The sequence below is a fragment of the Protomyctophum parallelum genome (genome assembly GCF_964188405.1).
Source record: "Protomyctophum parallelum genome assembly, chromosome: 14".
Lineage (NCBI taxonomy): Eukaryota > Metazoa > Chordata > Actinopteri > Myctophiformes > Myctophidae > Protomyctophum > Protomyctophum parallelum.
In genome coordinates, this window is record NC_139709.1 from 15,366,940 (window position 1) to 15,388,481 (window position 21,542).

A 21,542-nucleotide genomic window follows, 5' to 3' on the forward strand; every position below is an offset into this window, starting at 1 on the left:
ACTGTATAATATCGCAGTGGTTCTCAACCTTTTCAGGCCATGAACCCCCCCGCCAAAATAATCATTTGAAATGACATTCACGTAGAATCTGTTAGCCTCACAGCATAATTTTAAACAAATTACTTAAGCAATTATGCCATTAGGCGAATCGTAATAACGTATTGTAGGAGTTTGACTCGGTTCCAAAGCATTTGTTTTTATGTCCGGATACCCCGTAGGTTCCAAAGACAACAGATACATATTTTTAAAATAGCCGCTCTACAAGCACGGCAAGGCCTGGGGATGTACAGTACAGTACCCATTTTCACAATTATAGCCTCTTTCTTGTATTATTTGACAAAAAAAAATTATATACTTTTTATATGTTGATTTCTTTTTTTTTTTTTTTATGCAGTAAAGGTGGTTGCACACTGGGCGCGTTTTGCGGAAAACCGACAGAAAAACGCAGCTAAAAATCCGAAAACGCGTCCAGTGTGCAGGGACCTTAAAGGAGAATGCCATGCTAGAAGGCTTTCTTACCTTTATTTGTAGTTGTTACGTCCCCACCAAAGAGGTCCAGGTGTTATTTTGTGCAAAAGCGCATTATTGGCTATTTCCCCTACCATAAGCCCTCAATGAATTGGGCTATGGGGTGTTATGCTAATTTGCTTATTTCCATTGCTCAAAAAACTATATTTTTTGTATATATCCTCTCTTCATAATGCAAATAGTATCCTGAGCGGCACACTTTACTACTTATTTCGATGGAAATAAGCGAATTAGCACAAAAACCCAACCCCCATTGAGGGCTTATATTAGGGGAATTTGGGGAAATAGCCAATAATGCACTTTTGCACAAAATAACACCTGGACCTCTTTGTTGTGGAAATAAAGGTAAGAAAGCCTTCTAGCATGGAATTCTCCTTTAATAGGTTTTTCCCTTTAAATAAATAAAGCACCCCAAAGTGTGAACTGAGTGGTGGGTGTGTGTGTGTGTGTGTGTGTGTGTGTGTGTGTGTGTGTGTGTGTGTGTGTGTGTGTGTGTGTGTGTGTGTGTGTGTGTGTGTGTGTGTGTGTTTGTGTTTGTGTTTGTGTTTGTGTTTGTGTTTGTGTCCCAATCAGGAGGTTGATGACCTGCAGGTCATGGTACAAACAGACATTCCATACTCAAACAGACAGACATACACGCAAAGCTGTTCCTTGGAGCGGCTATCACTGCTCAAAATAAATCACGTGGGGAGCCCCGTTGGGGTGACTACCCCCCTTTGTGTGGCGACCCACAGGTTGAGAACCAATGTCCTATATGTCCAAGAAGGTATCTTATTTGGAATTCTCATCATTTGGATACAAATGTTTCGTAAATACTGTAAACAGGATATGTCTGAACTTGAGATTAGGTTTACTGGTGTTAATAAATAAATAAAAACACACTCACCGTAACAGCATTAGCCGAAGAAGCGCTAAAACAACGGTTTGGTCACATTCTTAAACAAATAACAAAGCAAGACATTCTAAGAGCCATTCTGTTAACTCTTTTTTTCCCACCGGCGTCCATGTCAGTGTTGCATATGGTAATGTCTTGTCTACGTCACGTGTCAAGTCTTTTCCTTGGACAGATCAAGCTCAGACACTGAAGAGCGTTTTCAGTCGAGATCTAAATATAGAGTATATGCTTGGCTGCATGCTTATTAATTTAGTTCCTACAAATCATTAATATGCGGGCTGGTGAAAGGCAACTCTAATGTATTACGCATTCACATCATAGGCCTTTATAATAACCTATGGGCCATTTAGTTAAATCTGTGCCTGATATGTTTGGTCTCACTTGGCACTATTTAAGTCAATAATAATTCTTGAAAGATGCAAGTAATCACTCTTTTTCGCCCCACTGTCATGACAACTGTATGACAGGGTGCCCGACTATCCGGTTTGGCTGAATCCGTGCCCAACGCAGTCATGTTTGGTGTTGGTCTCGTTTTAAATGCAGAGACATTATTGCTCTTTTTCCTCGACTAACTCGTGGTTGAGGTTGTCACTTGGAGATTCCCAATCTGGTCTTCATGTGCTCGTACACTACGTAGCTGATGCTCACAGCAGGAATGACCTTCATGAAGTTGGGCAGGATGCCCCTGTAGAGTCCAAAGAATCCCTCTTTGGCCACAATGTCCCTGACCATTCCACTCAGCGACGACTTGTCCGAAGCATCCAGAGAGGCTGTGGATACACACATTTTAGATTAACAAAATCATAACATGACGGGGCAGAAACCTCTTATCTCCATATTTTAATTTTTTCATAAATTAACACCCTACTTGATCACACTACAGTGTCACACAAAAGCTTCAAAAGTAGCAGATATAAAAGCTCGAAATGCGGACCGAAGCCACAGTTCTGCTACTTTTGCGGGGGTAATTGTGGGTCTATAATCAAAGATATAAATTTAAAGCATGTTATGGGAGAACAGATCATTCATTTAAGCTGTAGGTCTTTCCAAGTGATTGGGGCATTAAAACAAAAGGCTATGTTCCCCAGTTCTATGTTTACTTTGGGGACCTTTAGTGTGAGCCAGTCACTGGAGCATGTCCTATGGTACAGGCAGGGATGTGCTGTGGATTTATTAACGTGCATGTGTACGTGCTTCCGAGCGACACCGATTGAAATGACCTCTTAAATGTAGACCTATTATTAAGCCACAATATTACTGTATATCAAATTGTATTCTATTTACTTGCATAATAGGCAAACTTTAGTGTTGTCATAATTATGCATTTACCCTGCAAACATCATCTCTGCAATTTAATTACAGTTTGTGAATCCATCAGCCACTGTTATACAACTCTTTTGACTGCTTCAGACAGAACATCTGACTGATGCCTACAGTAGACTACAGAATGAACCGTCACCATTGATATGGTTCCTATTGTTTCAAGCTGTGCCACGGCGATCGCCAGGTTTTATTAGCGAGGTGCGAAAACTGCGAATGACTGTGCGGGCTTGCATGTACACTACAGTATCTTCAAACTACCAGGGCGGCGCCCTGGATAGCCCTACCGTCAACCAATCTAGCAGAGATTTAATATACAACGGTAAAGTCCCATCAATTGCCTTCAAAATAAACAGGTACCAGTGTTTGTTTCGCCTGTCGGCCAAGGAAGGCCTTTGTCGCTGTCGGTTTAATAAAAAAATAAATGTACAATTAAATGTAATCAATCAATCATGCTAGTGACACTGACGGCCCTAGTGATGGTACTCACCATGTGCCTGCATGCATGCGCTTATGAGAGCCAGTGGGTAGCTGGCCAGCTGGCCACAGGTGCTGGACATGGTACTCACCCTGCGCCTGCATGCGTGTGCGTATGAGAGCCAGTGGGTAGCTGGCCAGCTGGCCACAAGTGCTGGACATGGTGCCGCAGCCCAGCAGCACCACCACTCCGGGGTTGGCCGAGTCCGTGGCGTAGCGGGACAGCCACGCGTTCTTCAGCAGCTGAGGCACCATAAACAATAAAGAGTACCACCACATCAGGGAGTTGTTGCACCACAAACCATAAAGAGTACCACCACATCAGGGAGTTGTTGCACCACAAACCATAAAGAGTACCACCACATCAGGGAGTTGTTGTCACACACACACAACAGTGTTCACTCCGTCAAATAAAACTATGGCGGAAAAATGTTGGTCGACTAAATTGATGCAGTAGAACTAAAAGACAAGTAATGTTATGTTTGGTTGCGCTTGGGCATTGCACTCTATGTAGATCGGAAAAGTGTAGATCGGCTATTTTCTAATTTCAAAGCTATATATACACATGGGTCTGAAGTGGTTTCGAAATAATAGAGTAGAGTAATAGAGTAGAAGAAAAAGTATTGACAAAACAGTCCAGTAAAGTAAAAGAAAATACCTCAAAAAGTACTATACAGTACTTCAGGAAATGAACTTAGTTAATTTACACCCCACACACACACACACACACACACACACACACACACACACACACACACACACACACACACACACACACACACACACACACACACACACACACACACACACACACACACACACACACACACACACACACACACACACACACACACACACACACACACACACACACACACACACACACACACACACCTCGTACACGGCCAGGTCTATTCCGGCGTAGGGAATGATGCCGATCAGGTTTGGAACGTAGCCCTTGTAGAAAGCCTTGATCCCCTCGTTCTTCAGGATGTTTTTGGCACAATCAAACATTCCTTTGTACTGGCCAGTCTTTCTCAGGGTCAGCCTGGTCTTCATTACCTGGACACAAAGCGCATAGAAAGGGGCAAAGAGTGTGTACTGTTAACTTAGGCTGCATTGTTTACCAAACTGTGTGGGGCGACTGGGGCGTGGACCCACGGTTGGGTCGCGGTCAGCGAAGAAAGGGGATATTTACTTGCGTCACATACAAATTGGTGCACGACCCATGGACCAACTTGTATGTGTCGCAAGTAAATATCCCATTTATTTTTTCATTTCCTACAAACAAATGTAATTAAACTTAATAAAGTATTTCATGAATAAAAATCGAATAATTTCCATAAAAATAAAAGAAAGTTTAAGACGTAGTAAACGATAGTCTGTACAATCATCTGGGTTCAAATAGGTTCCATAAGCACTCATGCCTGTGGTGCACGGATTAAGGTGGGTTTAATATCAGATATTGGGTATATTACTGTACATTTATGGTATTCCCATTTAGTGCGTTTCCTATTTAATATTGGATAGGAAATACACTAAATAGGAAATTGTACAATGTATTGTATTTAGATCAAAAAGAGAGATTGATTGTTGACGTAAATTACGTTTTTATTTTTTTTTCTATTTCCAGAGTTGAAGAAATGTCAACTGAACAGTCATCTTTCTGTGCAAAAGCAGGATATTTAATTGAAGTTAGTCCAACCAAGAGTTGCAGAAGAACTGCATCACTTCCCTTTAAAATAAAAAGATAATATATCTGCATTACCCAGTGCTGGAAATGGGCAGAATGTAAAGGGATAAGGGAAGACACTCAAATATGTAAAGACATTAGTATGTAAAGACATTAGTACCCATTTGTAGTCCATATGTTAGCTTTATCATGACTTATTTTTGGTGAAATATTTAAATAGTATATTAGTAAAAAATTCCCAATAAACATTTCTCATTTCCACATTGGGTTTTACAATAGGAAATCTGGCCAAAGATTGCTTGGGCTCCCTCTGCCTGATTCAATAACTAACACGGTGGTGTGTCATACGCTGAGAGTGTTGGCCCAGTTCAGGAAAACGTATAATTATAGAGACCTCTCCCTGGTCAGTCCTGTTGCTTCCAACCACCTTTTTGTTCCATCATTGCAAGACATGACCTTTCAGAGTTGGCATGGGAAGGGCATCAAATGGTTTAAAGACCTATTTATAGAAGGGAGCTTTGCATCCTTTGATCAAATTTCAATATAGTCTACCTAGAACACAGACTTTTGCAGGCCCGACATTATGTGAGCTCTATATACCTGGCTTCCCTAATAAGCCTAATGCTAACCCTATTGATGAATTTATGTCTTTTGACCCAACGATTAAGGGCGCCATTTCAATATTATATGATATAATTTCAAATTCGAGGCCAGCGCCCTTAGATAAGATAAAGGCAGACTGGGAACATGATCTGGGGCTCACACTGTCTGATGAAGTGTGGGATTCTATTTTTTCTTCTATACACAAGTCCTCTCTTTGTGCACGACATTGCTTAGTGCAGTTTAAAATAGTCCATAGAGCTCATATGTCTAAGGCTAAACTGGCTAGTATATTTGCCTTGTTGCTCGCTAGGCGTGCCATTCTGCTCAAATGGAAGGATGCTGCCCCGCCCGTGCTCCATCAGTGGCTTCGTGATATAATGTCCTGTCTCGAGTTGGAGAGGTTAAGGTTTTCAATTGCCGGCTCTGAGAAAAAGTTTTACAAGACCTGGGGTCCGTTTATGACATTCTACCACAACACACAAACTGCATAGTGTGCCGTGCCTATGCCTCGGCCAACTCCAAACCACAACAGAAACAAAATCCGCTCTGCTATGAAAAATCTGCTTTTTATTATTATCCTTTTATTTTTTTATAATTATGTATGCATGTATTTTTGTGTATGTGTGTATATAGATTTATTTATTTATTTTATTTCCTCCAGACTGTTTTTCCGACTATCCTTGGGATTGTGGGTGGGGGGAGGGTGGGATAGGGGATTGAGTTTTATTTTTATATTTTATATGTCTGTTTAATACCCCTGGGCTACTGTTACAAAAACCTGAATAAAAAGATTGCTTCGGCAATTCTTTACTTTTAATGTCACAAATTAAAATGAGCAAGTGCACAGCTGAAAATAAAGCGTCTGCTCCCTGCTTTCTAATGCATTATGTGCATGTTATGAGCGCATCTGGATGTTTGCGATGTTGAACTGTGCATTAGTGTGCAATTGAACTGGCAGCAGGAGTGAAGAAAATGTATGTGAACAGCATGGCCCCATTCCACATTAGCTTAGCTCTCCTCTACCACGTGGTAATGAATGACTGTGTTAGTGGCGCTCATATCTCGACCAACTAAACATTTGATTTTGGGACGCTGCCCCAGAAGTTCTTCTTATATTATAGAAACTAAGAACCTTTCCTCGCTCGCGTTGTGTAACATGTGTAACTCCTGACAGACTTCTCTGTAGCAATCTATAAGGGTCTTCATTTGCGTTTTGTCAGCATTAACAACGTTAAAATAAATGTGTTTATTTCCTGTAAATCCATTTTAACATTCAGAAAATCTCTTCAAATGGACTGTACTTGTGTACTGTTTATGGTGAGAGGTGCTAGTGGGTTGGGAGTCGGGACACATTTTTATGGGTCCCTTGGTTTGCTACATTTTTAATTATTATTATTTCAAAACATTTTCAAAAAACATTCCCCCCACAAAAGGAAAATCATTCATGAATTAAAAATAAAATTCAATGATGATTCTTCAGTAATTTCATAAATAAACTAGATAAAGTGCCCCTCGGGGCACAGGTCTCCACCAGGGCAGGTGAGGTTGTAGCCTCCTGGTGGCGCTATAATAGGCCAATGTGAAAAGGGTGCCATTTCTTCTTACGCCTTGGATGGCATTTGACTTTTGAGGCATTTTGTTCCAAAAATGTGTTTTGCAAAAATCCACCTGTTGGATTGGTGCTAAAACAGGCCAATGTGAAAAGGGTGGGATATATTCCTCAGCCTAGTAGAAAGGTCTGTGAAAGATTTCATGTAAGTTACATGCTGCAATCTGTACCATAATATATATTTTTATTTTTTTTACAAAAGTCGGCCTCCTGGTGGCGCTATAACAGGCCGTTCTCAAAAATTCGGGGCATCCAGGGAGTGTGCGTGCAAAATTTGGCATCGACCGGGTTAACGGTGACTGTCACAGACTTTTTGAGAACCACTGGTCTAGATGGACTGTACTGTACGGTGAGAGGCATGCTTACTGTACCTCCATGGGGTAGATGGCGGTCTGTGCTGTGGCTCCAGCCAGAGATCCAGCCATAAACCTTGTGTGTGTCTCCACTACCTGGCCCTCTGTTGTTAGCAGCTTCTTGTACTGTAAAGCACATTTACCGTACATTTAATAATGTAGTGACTTCAAATGTCCCCGGCAAAATTTGTTAATATACTTAACCGTATCACTGGCACCTGGTGGACGAAAGTGCCAGTGATTGGTTTTAGTATGACGCACGTCCACTTTGGCCCATTTTAGATGCTAAATATTTAGCGTCAATGTTAGCGAGCTAAAATGAGGCCATCCTTGCTCTAGGTCTAGAAAATGCCAATGTTCCGATCGGGATCACCGGACAATCAGAAAAGACCTCCAAACATCGGGCGTTTTGTCAAAACCATGGAGAGCTCCGTAGATTTAGAGTTATTCAGCTTTTCAGTCCACCTGTATACAAGAAATTAACAGCAGTGCGCATGAGGAAAACCGGTCTAGGATCGCTGAAGAAGCAAAGGCCAAGCAAAGAAAAACAGCAATCACGTTTGATATCAATAATAAAGCTTATACGACGGAGCGTTCCATCAGAAGCAGTTGACAGCATCACACTTATTTTCTAGGGGTCCCTGGCACAAAACAATTTCAGATGGGGGCTCCGTGGCCGAATACACCGCAGAATATACAGTATATATCAAGTTGTTACCTGTTTATAGGCAAATACACTGCAGTACTGTACAGTACAGTATATATCAAGTGGTTACCTGTTCATAGGCAAAGAATTTGATTGCAGTCTCTGGCGCGATCTTGAATATGTTGATGCCGTTGCCTCTCCACAGCGACCTTAATCCCCCTTCTCTGATCATCTGTTTGTAGCCTCCTAGCAGGGTGATTTTGGTGTTAACCTGGCAACCCATCAGTCTAACGATTAGTCCTTTCATATTTCGTCGCTGTCCGAGCAGAAACCTCTTATATACACATTGTGTTCTTTTTAAATAAAACCGTAAAATTTACACCCTACTTGATCATACTACAGCATCACACCAAAGCATCAAAAGTAGCAGGTCCGCAAGCTCGAAATGCGGCCCCGAAGCAACGCGTTTTGAGCGGTGTGTTTTTCAATTTGAATCATCCTGAAAAGTAAGCGTTTTGGACACCCCGTGTTAAAGGCTGAAGCTATAGCTATAGAGTTGCTATAGACTGTTTGTTCAGTAACAGGGGTCTCCCCGTCCCCCTCCAGCTCTTCGATAAACAGAAAATACAGTTTCAGGTACAGTAGCTGACAAACGTCCAGCCAGCCATAGTATCCATTTATCAACTTCATTTTTGTGTTCCAGTTCCAATTTTGCCTTATAATTTCTTTGTGTCATCACTTCCAATTGCACTTGTTACTTGCGCAAGCAGAGCGCGCAAGTACTAGTTTTGCCCGGGACGCATATGCACCGTCCCAGCACTTTTGATGCGTATGCAACGTCCAAGCACTTTTGATGTGTATGCACCGTCCCAGCAAATGACGTAATGACTACTTGTGCTTGATACGGCAGTGGTGCCAGATTACATACATGTATACATAGGAGCATTACCTTTAATCCTCCTGACACTAAAACATATCGTCATTACGTCACCACCATCGAAAACCATTGGTTTTATCAGGCACAACTAGTCATTATGTAATTTGATGGGACATCGAAAATGCTGGGACAGTGCATACGCATCGACAATGCTGGGACGGTGCATACGGCGCAAAGTAACCACAGTATACCGCTAATCAACTTACAAAGTACATATATAGAGGCAGTTCCTTTAATCCACCCGGCACTGGTATAACTAACTGCTATAACTAGCTCTCAATGATGACGTAGTAAAGAGGTGGATTAAAGGACCCAATGCCAGAGTGTAATTGGTTTTCGATGGTGACGTAAAGAAACATAATAACCTTACTTTTAAATTAAGAACAATGAACATGAATTACAATACATTCAGGAATGACAGAGAATATGATATAGGTGGGGGAGTGATGTTTGTTATATTTCAATTAAAATAATTCAAAATGAAATCAGGATATTAGAAAGAGTAGTAGATCTATACAGTATTCTTATGTACAGATCACCTAAAACTTGATAAAGTATCTATCCTCTTCGACTTCTTCCATTATGATACTAGGAGATTTAAATGATGACCATTATAGTGAGACAGATGGAAGTATAAAGACCTTCATGTCCAGATTAGGCTTTAAACAATTAATCACAAAGTTAGAGACACATACTCTGATCATGATTTAGGATTAATAACACTATAGTCCAAGATTAAGTAAATTTAAAACAATTGACAATTTATAATAAATAATAATACTGTATACGGGATGACATATTTAATTTCAGTATATATAACTTTTTTTTCATCGGATATCGATGATTTATTTTTCTTTGAGAAACTAAAAAGGGATCCAGAATAGTTCTAAATCGATAAAACTGTATAATAATACTACTTTTTTACATGCATAAAGTAGGTAGGTAGTAAATAGTTAAACCTAATAATTCAACATTTCAAACGTTCCTTCACAGAGAAACTGAGATTTGACCGTTTGTAGCGGTCGAAAGTACTTGCACGCTCTGCTTGCGCACTAGTAGGTCATTTATGGCCTACTAGTGTGCAACAAGCAAGTATGCACTCGACAGAGTGCAGTTCTAGTTGAATCTGTATCCTGACTGAGTACTCTATCCTGATTGGAAAAAATTGGTATCCTGACCTGAAAATACATTCTCTGTTTAATAAAGAGCTGGAGAGACAGGGAGACTGTTATTTAAACACTATAGCTATATAGCAATGAGTTTTATCAGAATATAGAGCACTTATTTTAAGTGAAAAAGTGTGCACTTTTTGCAATAAACACAACTCATAGTGCTGACTTGTGACTTTTCATTACACATTCATTTGCTAGATGTATTGTTGTTGATATTAGATATTTAGTATTACATCGTCAATATTTAGTTTTTGTTGTTACCAATTGGTTTGAACTTGGTACAGGGATGTTTCCCTGTATTACTATTTGCAGGCCTGGAACACAGGCTAAGGAATGTAATAGTCAGCATGTCAGGATAGAGCAGAGGAGTCTCAGCTGGGTATCTTTAGCCAAAGATATCATGTTGAAGTGAGAAACGAAATAAGATGCTGCCATAGATCAACTTGACTTAGCCTGGCTGCAAAACTGTGTATGTGATTGCAATGGCAGGAGAAAATTTGTGTAATAACAATGCATTGCTAACAATAAGCTAATCTTGATTCGTCAAACATAATAATAATAATATGTTTGATATATTAGGACCATATTATGGTCTGGTTTTAAGGAAAGACTTGGGTGTATACAAGCTCATGGGCTGAGGAGATGACCCTCTGCTCATAATATCAGCATAGGCCTACTATATATCCACATGGATGCTTCGCTTTGCTGTGGTTCAACTGCTTCCACTTTTTAAAGGGATTGTGTAGATTCAGTAGATTTTCTGTGGTCTTGCGTTTTCTGGCTCAAACAAGTGCTCTGATTTTCCTGATGTTTGTAATGTCACAGCCTGCAAAAACTAAATTCAAAATATGAAAAGGAAACATTTAAGAAAAGGTTTGGGCCTCTCAAGAAGCACAATAGGGTATATGCACAGCATCCATTTTGGATTATCCATGGTGTTACCGATGATACTAATTAAGGCTTGGGTCCATTTAGTGTCCAGTGGTTCTCAAACTATTACATTTTAAGGACCCCCATAACTCTGAGAGTGTACAATCTATGTTTCTTTTTTGGGGAGGGGGGGGTCGATTTGTATAAAAGATACTTCTCGATTATTCAACTGTTCGATTAAGATCAAGAATATTATCGATAGTTGCAGCTACAGTGTAGCTCCAATAGTATCTAGTACAGAGCTATGAGCCATGAATGAACCACGCCTTGGCACGCACAGTATGAAGGAGGCTTTTAGCGTCACTGGTGTCTACACAGTACAACCCAAGGTTTTGCTAATGATGAGCATACACACCTGCATGAAGACTTTGACCCTGTCCAGAGGTGCAGTGCCGGTACGGGAGATGGCCCCTGCCACGGCCCCAGCAACAAGCTGCTTCCACCAGCCTCCAGAGCTCTTCTCCTCTTCTGTGAACTCGTCTGGGATGGCAAGACTGTCCCCTATGTCCACCACCTAGTGACACATTCACTCTTTATCAGTGGTGGTAAAAGTACTTTTCACTTGAGTAAAAGTATCAATACTGCAATGTAGAATTGAAGTAAATGTCTGACTCTGGAATTACATTTTTTGTTGACTGAAAGTGCAAAAAGTATTAGCATCAAAATGTACTCATTATGCAGAATGTCCCATTTCATATAGGGCTGACGAGGGTAATCTACAAAGTAACTAGTAGTAACTAAAGTTTTCAAATAATTGTAGTGGAGTAAAAGTATAGATGAAATCAGGAACAGTTGAACCTCTTTTAACCCTATTTTATACTCGAATAGTCGATCTACAAGCTAGTTTTGTAAGTGTACAGACAATTGTTTTGATGGTCACAGTGGGTAGCTGTTATTATGGGCCATAGCACAGTGATTATAATAATCAACACATTAACAACTTCCAACCTGGCATCCCTGTTTTGGGAATGTCACTATAGGCTGATGTGCTTATTAATAATAATAATAATAATAATAATCTTTATTGTCCCGACCAAGATAAAAAACAACACATAGCACGTGACCTAGGTCTCTTCTCGCCCCCAGGCGTCTTACTGGTCCTGGAGGGATATGTTACTTGTTACTGTGACTATAGCGACATCAGTAAATGCATCCATGATGATGTACCAATCTCTGAGACCTGTACCAAACAGAAGCTGGTTGATCCTGGAGGTGTGTGAGCGCTCTGGGGAAAAACAGCCCTCAGAACAGTGAGAAAAAGAAAGAAAAACAAGGACTGACTGGGGAACAGAACTGATATGCACGAGGGCTGATTACAAATGAGATACAGCTAAACAAACATAGAACCAAGAAAACTAGACCAGGGAACATGCATAGAAAACACAAGACCTAGACTAGAATACAATCAATGACTGTGACACGCTGCGAGTGGCAAGGCCGCCAGTCCAACAACAACCTGCCCCACAAGCCTGTCGATGGTGACGTCCCCCCTCGCGAATACATTTAACTTCTACCACTAGCTACACACGATTCCATGTGACAGAAAGCATGATATACAACAATATTAACTACATTACTATAAAAGGTCATCAAGATGTGTGCGTGCGGTATAACTGCACTGTGTGTGTGTGTGTGCGCACGTGGGTGCGTGGCGTGCGTGGCGTGTGTGCGTGCGTGCCAGAAATGCTAGTAAAACAAAATGCTGTGCTAGCTGGCCACGTCCTTGAATGCGAGGACATTTAGTTAATTAAAAAAGATAACATTTTATCTGGCGCGACAGGCATACTCCTTTTTGAACAGAGACAAACAAGAGCTCTTTCATAAAAACAGGACCTCTTTGATTGCTCAAGCTCTCTTCAGAGAGAAACAGGGCTGTATTTTGCGTGTCTTAAGTACCAGGTCTTATTCCCTAACTTGAGTAAACTAAAGACCTGGAGGCGTGATCAATGCCATTTGGCCACTCAGAATAGCCAAATGGCATTGATCACGCCTCCAGGTCTTTAGTTTACTCAAGTTAGGGAATAAGACCTGGTACTTAAGACACGCAAAATACAGCTCGCAGTGTATTGTTTAACCAAAGGCATGTGAAACACAGTTGTGTGTTTAAAAACAAATAAAAAAGTCACCCAAAAGTCTAAATAGGAAAGTAGCAATTTTCCCGCTGCTCTATTCATGTGGCTGTCGTTTACTAGTCTTAACATGGATAAAACCAAACCATAATACGGTAACAATTCTTCCAGTAGTGAGTAGTCTCTCTATTTCACTGGTTGTCAAAACCTTTTTGACTCAGGGCACCCCTGAAAATACCTTTTTTTCCACGGCACCCATGAATTACAATTGAAATTTAGACATTTGCAGAAGCTCTTAAGCCAGAGCGATTTACAGTAACCAAGAACAACATAAGGTAATACATAAAATGCATAGAAATAGTCATCTAGGACAGTGGTTTTTTACCATTTTCATATCAAGGCCCATTATTGTCTCCACCAGGCCAAAGGCATGGGGAGAAAGTATGTTTTGCAGTCCGTGTGTGAGTCTGTCTGTGTGTCCATCCATTTGTTACCAGCTAATCTCCGGCACCGTTAACCCGGGCGATGGCAAATATTCTACACACACACTCCCTGGATGCCGACGATGAACCGCTGACCCAAATATTCCAGAACTGCCTCTTATAGAGCCACCAGGAGGCTGACTTTTGTAAAACACATTTTTGGATATTACTCCTCCAGATTCTGTCCAAAAATCCCGCAAATTGTTACACAGTATCTAGAGTCATGTGTTATATTTCATATTCCATCCTAATTGGCTAACATTGGCTTTCAAAGTTTGCAGGATTGTGTGTGCGTCCGTCTGTCCGTCTGTTACCAGCTAATTACCGGCACCATTTTTATATTACTCCTCCAGATTGCAGCATGTAATTTACGTGAAATCTTTCACTTTCACTTTTCTACTAGGCTGAGGAATATATCCCACCCTTTTCACATTGGCCTGTTATAGCGCCACTAACGGGTGGATTTTTGCAAAACACATTTTTGGAACAAAATGCCTCAAATCATCCAATTGCCATCCAAGGCGTAAGAAGAAATGCTCTGTCACTAAAGTAAATGCTGTAATTAGGGAATGTACATATGCCACTTTTAATACCCTGAAACAGTGGCTTAAGGCTAACCGAAACTGAAATTCTGATTTGGGGATTTTTACCTTTTAAGTACCTATGATGCTGTTTGAACTCCAAGTCTGCACTGCCTAATAAATATATCAGTAATATATATTTTGTTCATTCAAGTTGCTTCCTATTTAATACTTTTGGCCAGTTTTTGTGGCAACTGAGCCACGCGGTTGCCCCAGTTTGCTTCAGCACCACTAACATCATCCCTGTACCCAAGAAACCCACAATAGCCTTTCTGATCACCACTTGATTGTGCTCAAGCCAGACTTGTTGCCACAATAGACCCATACCAGTTTGTTTCTATAGGGCTCAAACAGGCGGAGCAGCTGGCAAGTTGGTTTGCAGACAACAACCTTCTGCTCAGAATAATTGAATCCAAAATCCATCATTGACATCAGAATAGCCCATGCATGTTGAACACTCAACCCTGCTCATCCACGGCCAAGTTCCTCTGCATTCAGAAGAAAAACACAGAGGCCAACTGGGTGCTCAAAGGAGCTTTTTAAAGGCTAAAAAGTATACAGAATTCTGGGTTTTTAGGTTTTGTTTAAACTTTACATCCTCTCCTCCACATTTGTGGGTGCTCGGCTCTCCATTCCTCCGTGTTCGGTTCCCATGACCTCAGCTCAACACTCAACACCACTGTCAGTCAAGAAAGACTTTGATGCTTTAAGAATGCAAAACTCCTACCCCAATAACCCCATCCTCACCATATTCTCCACAGAGAACCATCATAATAGAGTGTCCTCACCAGCTGCATCACTGCTTGGTGACGGGAAACTGCTCCACCTCTGACCGAGATCCTGCGACAGGTAGTGTGAACGGTAAACCACAGGATGCTCCCTGTGGTTTGCTACATGGACATCTACCACTCCCACTGCATACGCAGTGCCCCCAGCATCGTGGAAGTCTCCTCCTACCCTTCCCGATGACCATTCACATTCTGCCTTCCAGGAAAGGAGGAAACCCACTTGTCCACAATACTATGTTGTTTCCCCCCAGGCAGTGAGGCTACTGAACTCCCTAACATAGTACCAACCCTCCCTCAGTAACATCTGAAGTGCATCGTCTAAACTAAAATACTTGCACTATTGTTATTTGCACTGCCTTGTCTACAGGAGAGGAGAGGAATTGTGAAAGTGTAGTAAGCCTTGCCGATGCCGAGCCATGATGCCCATCTCCTGTTTCCTTAGCATGAGGCAGCTTGAAGTACAAGTACACCCCCTGGACATGACGCTGGTATGTCGCAGGGACTTACCCCAATCCAACCCTTGATGCCGAGTGTCAAGCAGGGAGGCACTGGGTCCCCTTTTTCACAGTCTTTGGTATGACCCGGCCGGGGATGAAACCCTGACCTCCCAGTACCAGGGTGGACACTCTAAAAGTGAAAGTGTGCACGCAGCAAATCAGCAAGTCGTTGCTTGCTAACGTTGGATTGTGAGAGTTGAAATAGGTAGGATTGACTAAAACTAAGTGTTAACACTGTGAAGCACGGCTCCAGAACAATATGACTGGATGCGATCACCATTTACTGTAACAGCCTTACGACACCTGTCACTGACCGGGACGACACACTGGTTGAACTGTCAAGCCATCAAATCTTAAAGCCAGGAGAGCATTTTATTCCATGATGCTTGCTGGGTTTGGGATTTCAGTCGGAGAGGGGATACCCACTGCTGTACAAGCCTGCAATGGATGTACTGATGCAGTTTGGATCTATATACAGGCCCGGATTAACAATGGAAGTTAGTGGCGCTTAAACCCCACAGCCCTGTGCGAGAGACTATTTCAACTAGGTACAGCTGCTGCTTCTGTCAAAACCGTATTCATAGGTCACCAATTTCAATGTAACGCAACAAAGGAACTCCTGCTATTGTTTTTGGTCGTCCAACAGTGTCTTAACCACTCGGTGGGAGCCTGGGAGGAGACTCGAAAATATCAGATCCTGTCGGGAACGCATCAGGGAGCAGTGGCGATCGTGCTGGCAGTGGCCATGTGCACAGTGGCGGTGCGCTGTAACACACGCACGTTCATTCACTGGGCTCGCGAACGCAAAAAGTGTCTTTCTCGATTGCGCTATCCTTTGGATTTGGTGTAGCGCCAGGGCCATAGGAGGGGTTTATCAGTCCCAGTCTATGTATGTACCATATAAAAAATATGGACAAAGCGTTCTCCGGGTCTGATATGGACGTAAGATGAAGCCTGTCAGTCCTTGAATTGTAAATCGCAATCTTTCTAGATCTGTTTGGGCCCAGCTGGCCATTGGCTGGCCCAGACAACGAGGCGGGACTTCCCTTCTTCTTCGTTGGTTTTTATTTTGACTCGAACGGGGGGTGGCTCCCGATCATAGACTGTAGCGGTAGCCACGCCCCTCAGAACATATGCGACTTAATGGTAATTCTTTTAATAAATGGGACCATAATTTTCCAAAAAGAATATAATTTATAACATGAGAAATGAGACGTTAAACTAGTGACTGGAAGCAGAAAGTATTCATGACCATGTTTATTACGGTAATACAGTCTAGGTGAAGTTATTTATGTTATTTATTAATATTTTGCCACTAAGGAAATCGGGACTTCCTGAAAGTAAAAAAAAAAATCCATAGCTCCATAGAGCTCCATGTATTTGGGCCCAATGACAGCGCCACAACAGGCCATTATATGAACTTTCAGGAAGTAACGATTTCCTTAGTGGCTTCACAAAATATCTGTCTGACTGCCCCCCTGGTATGTGAAAAGACTTTCTCCGAATGTACGTACATTAGTACAGGTTGAGACTGAACGTGGAGGATGATTACCAAGTCCGTTTCCAAAATTCAAGGCAGACCGACTTGTTGTGCTCCAAGCATAGTGCTTACACATCTCATTAGGTTACAGGTTACTAAATTAAATTACTATATTTATATTATGCTATGCTATTTTGTATTATTTTGTGCTTGCGTCATTGTGGCCCATTCATTTGAATAGCCTAGGGTATAGTACCATAAATTCTGTGCATGTGCGCACAAACGTTTGTATGCATAAATCACTTCCAAGGATAGTGGGGGTTGCAAGCCTTTGTCAGCATTATTTTGAGTGGTGGGGGCTGAAAGGTTTGGGATCCTATGAGTTAACCTAAGCCACATACAATAACATGGCCACAGTTCTAGTTAAACAGCTGATCTGAACAAAAGGTTCAAGATGGCCTGTCAGTGTACATCAATGCATTCCACTGCTGGTTTTCTACGTGTGTTTATGTACAGTGTCAGTGTGTCCCTGTCCCTCACCGACGAGTGTTTCCAGTAGTATAGGATCTCTTCCAGATTGTGCACTGGGTTGAATAGGAAGTGCTCCCTCCACTCATTCCAGTCCACCATCATGGTTCCGTCAATGTCCATGCTGAGAAGACAGGGAGGAACAAGTCGTCATCAGCTATGGCCCTATGGGCTAATGTTTAACATACAGAATTAGAGCAGCAAACAACATTTCAAACCTCTGTAAGATCTTCAGGGCGTCCTCTTTAGATATGTCCATGCCCAGCTCTGAAAGGGACTGCCGGATCTCAGAGGCATCAATGCGTCCTGCGGTGATGGGGGAGACACAGCTATCAGTGGTGGGAAAAGTACTCACATTTTTCACTTAAGTAAAAGTATCAATACTGCAATGTGGAAATACTCTGTTACAAGTAAAAGTCTGGAATTAAATTTGTACTTGTGTAGTGTTTTGTAATAATAATCAAAAAAAGTAATTGTAAAAAATTTCAAATAACTTTAGTGGAGTACAACATTTGCCTCAGATGTAGTGCAGTGGATGTTGTAAAAGTACAGACATTTTTAAATGCTCTAGTAAAATAAAAAATAAAAACTCAAATGTGTATGTGCTTAGTTACTTTACACCACTGGAGACAACAGCTATGTGTTGCACTATGACCAGTCAATTGTCTTGTCGATATACAGTGATAAAGAGAACACTCACACTCGGACTAGAACTGAGCCTTACTAGGTCCGTAGGTCGGTCACGATTATGTCATTTTACACTACGATTTATTGTCACACAAATAATTAAGATTAACAATCTAACTGTGTTTTGGTTGTTGGACACCGGAACAGAAATTACATTTCTGTTTTTTGGCTTTGAAGTCGCACAAGTCAGATATGACAAATAACCGTAATATACAAAGAAATTACTGGCATAATTTAATAACTTTATACTTAGAAAAAAGTAAAAAACATGTAATAGTGGAAATAGCAATCTCACAACACATTGCAACGTGTTGTGAGCTTGTAGATCTGCTATTTCCACTACTATTGAAAATGTTTGAAAATATATGATCATTTGTCAACATGGAAACGATTATGACGATTATGCAAAACATAATTGCGATTATCTCAAATAATTGTGATGGGCGATTATGTATAATTGTGACATTGACAGACCTAAGCCTTACCGTCGTTTTATTATGTATAATTATGTATAATTGTGACATTGACAGACCTAAGCCTTACCGTCGTTGTTTATTATGTATATGTATAATTGTGACATTGACAGACCTAAGCCTTACCGTCGTTGTTTTATTATGTATAATTATGTATAATTGTGACATTGACAGACCTAAGCCTTACCGTCGTTGTTTATTATGTATAATTATGTATAATTGTGACATTGACAGACCTAAGCCTTACCGTCGTTGTTTTATTATGTATAATTAATTATGTATAATTGTGACATTGACAGACCTAAGCCTTACCGTCGTTGTTTTTATCCAGACTCTTGAACGTCAGTTGCAGCTTCTTCTCATGCTCCTTCAGATATCTGGTGAACTCGCTGAAGTCAAGGCACCCATCTTTATTTTTGTCACCAAACGATACTATTTTCTGTGGAGAGAATAAATGACCTGGTTAGTTCAGCTGTTCCATTGGGAGGGAGGGAGGGACTGAAAATCCCCAGAAAGTGTATGTCTGTGCAGGTGTAGCCTACATATCTATTCCACATCACTGCTCTAAATTAAGCTCTAAGTCTACCTGTTAATATTACCGATTTTCACTAGCCCCGCCATCCCAGATCCCACACGCACACGCACACAAACTCTAAAAAGTGAAAGTCAGCTTTTAGGAGCAATCAATGAATCATTAACCTCACAGTTAAGTCACCAATCAGCCAGATGCACACATTGCTCCCTCTCAAACTTGATACTTGGGATATGCACGCACACACACACACACACACACACACACACACACACACACACACACACACATATATAAATAATGCAGAGTTAATTGGATTAGTTACTGTACTATTTAGCCTACTGTTTTGTACTTTACCACTCTTACTGGGTAAAGTAAGCTAAGCTAATGCAGAAATTACTTTAATTATAGTGTAATGCAGCTATACTGCCCATTCTGGCCCGGCACTACTACGCACGCGCACACACACGACAGAAGTTGACGTGCCATGTTGCAGGGAAAAACAACCTCCTGAACCCTAGCCTGGCTCGGCTGGCTGCATGATGATCCCGTGATCCCCGATTGAACCCCGGATTGCGCTGTGCATGATGATGATGGCGGTGGGGTCTGTTTAAAGGGCACATTGGCATTGCACAACATTATATTATTAGGTTGTGTGGTGTTTTTTTTTTTTTACCTGTGCAGCACCCTGGCGGAATATACCCATTGCAGTGAGACCAGCCCTCAGCTCAGCCACATCGATCTTCCCATCTCTATTGGCGTCCAGCTTCTCGAACAGGTCCTGGTAGAATCTCTCGCTGCTATCGGCGTCCCAGGACTGGGAGTGGGAACACCGGGCGTCCGATAGCAACGTCTGTAGTAGAGTCCCAATATGCATTGTGATGTGGCAGCCGGCCGGCAGGGCAAGCGAGACGTCGAGGCTGGCAGAAGGAGGCGTCCTCCACTCCAGTCCTCTCCTGCTGCGGATGCAGCTTGGATAGCCCGGGTTTTAGAGATAGTAATCCATCAATAGGAAACGTAGCGCGTGCGGAAACAATCAATACACGCCTGTGTGGGTGACTGTGTCGGCGTCACGCTGCAATCATGATCGAAAGGTATTCGAACACCGGCTGGTGCATCTAGGGACACAGTCAGGAACTACAGCGCTGCTGCCAGGGTTGCCAGTGTTGCGAGAGAAATAAGCAATCAGTTGTATTGTGAAAACAAGAACAAAAAGCGACTATAGGCCACATGAACACTGCCATTTAATTACTGGTTGAAAAGGCCCTCAGCTCTGAACTCGGTATAATCTGCACCTGGCTCGCTGACAACAAACTAGCATTACACCAGGTCTCGTGACATCACTACATCATCATCCCCATACATACGGTAACATGGGGAAAGCCCCCATTGTGCGTAACCCTGTACATTCAAGACACTGCCCTTAGATCTCCATATATGGAGCTGACTGAGCTCTTCTGACATTCCATATGTTGATCTGATATCATCACATAACACCCTGTACACTCAATACACTGTCCATATATGTATGGCCAGTGCTTCTCGCCCTCAGACGTCTTACTGGTATACAGTGACGTAGAGTCTGTGGGGGCCAGGGGACCACGGCCCCCATGAGGAATTGGACCTGGCTGAATATATATATATATTCGCCTCGGTTCGTCCCGTTTGTGCCGCGCCCGTTCGCGCTTCGTGCTTAGGCTACAATGAAACCACCACCAGCAAGAACACCCTGGCTGGCAACAGCGATGCCAGCCTGCTGTTGAAACCTTTCGCCGTCCCAGCGACAGAACACAGAACCGGTTAACCATGTTAAACCCAGATTCGGCTCAAACAAGGGGTTAAATTAATTTCGCTCCTATGCCACTAAAATGTGTAACAATGTTAATCCCTAGACTCCTTCAAAACCGCTCTCAAAGAACACTTAATACGGGCGTCTGCAATTCAAAACTGCCCCCTGATTATTCTTTTTGCATAAAAGTGTCTAAATGTTATGACTTATGATGAATTGAAAATGGAGGACCCTATGTAAACAAATGCTTTTTCTGGTTTTATTAGCAGATTTTGTATTGACCTGTAGGCCTACTTTCATTGAACTTTACCCATTCTGCAAACTGTTAATATATTTTCACTCACTCACTCACTCACTCACTCACTCACTCAATCAAAAGAAGCTCAAAGTCGCTTACAATAAGCGGACATGGCAACACTGACTGCTGCTGCTGCAGTCGAAGGCGGGGCAAACTACCGTAGACGTCGCCTAGG

At 41.8% G+C, this 21,542-nt stretch overlaps 1 protein-coding gene across 1 annotated transcript; it reads right to left on the reverse strand.

Annotated features, from left to right (window-relative positions):
• Positions 1 to 1,018: 1,018 nt before the first annotated feature.
• LOC310870339 (mitochondrial adenyl nucleotide antiporter SLC25A24-like) lies at positions 1,019 to 20,296 on the reverse strand. Its single transcript, XM_083781522.1, has 10 exons — positions 19,957 to 20,296; positions 19,061 to 19,187; positions 17,807 to 17,894; positions 17,601 to 17,712; positions 11,519 to 11,677; positions 8,255 to 8,395; positions 7,497 to 7,604; positions 4,115 to 4,282; positions 3,313 to 3,463; positions 1,019 to 2,193 (listed from the first exon to the last, which is right to left on the reverse strand). The coding sequence occupies exons 1-10, from the start codon at positions 20,155 to 20,157 to the stop codon at positions 2,012 to 2,014; spliced, it is 1,437 nt and encodes a 478-aa protein (XP_083637648.1). The 5' UTR covers positions 20,158 to 20,296; the 3' UTR covers positions 1,019 to 2,011.
• Positions 20,297 to 21,542: the final 1,246 nt, after the last annotated feature.

Excerpts from the sequence above, each read along its gene's own strand:
- LOC310870339 (XM_083781522.1), bottom strand. The coding sequence starts at position 20,157 with ATGCATATTGGGACTCTACTACAGACGTTGCTATCGGACGCCCGGTGT. Across the intron at positions 19,188-19,956 it reads TCCGCCAGGGTGCTGCACAG|AAAATAGTATCGTTTGGTGA; the intron begins GTAAAAAAAAAA and ends TTCTCTCCACAG. Across the intron at positions 17,895-19,060 it reads TCTGGATAAAAACAACGACG|GACGCATTGATGCCTCTGAG; the intron begins GTAAGGCTTAGG and ends CCATCACCGCAG.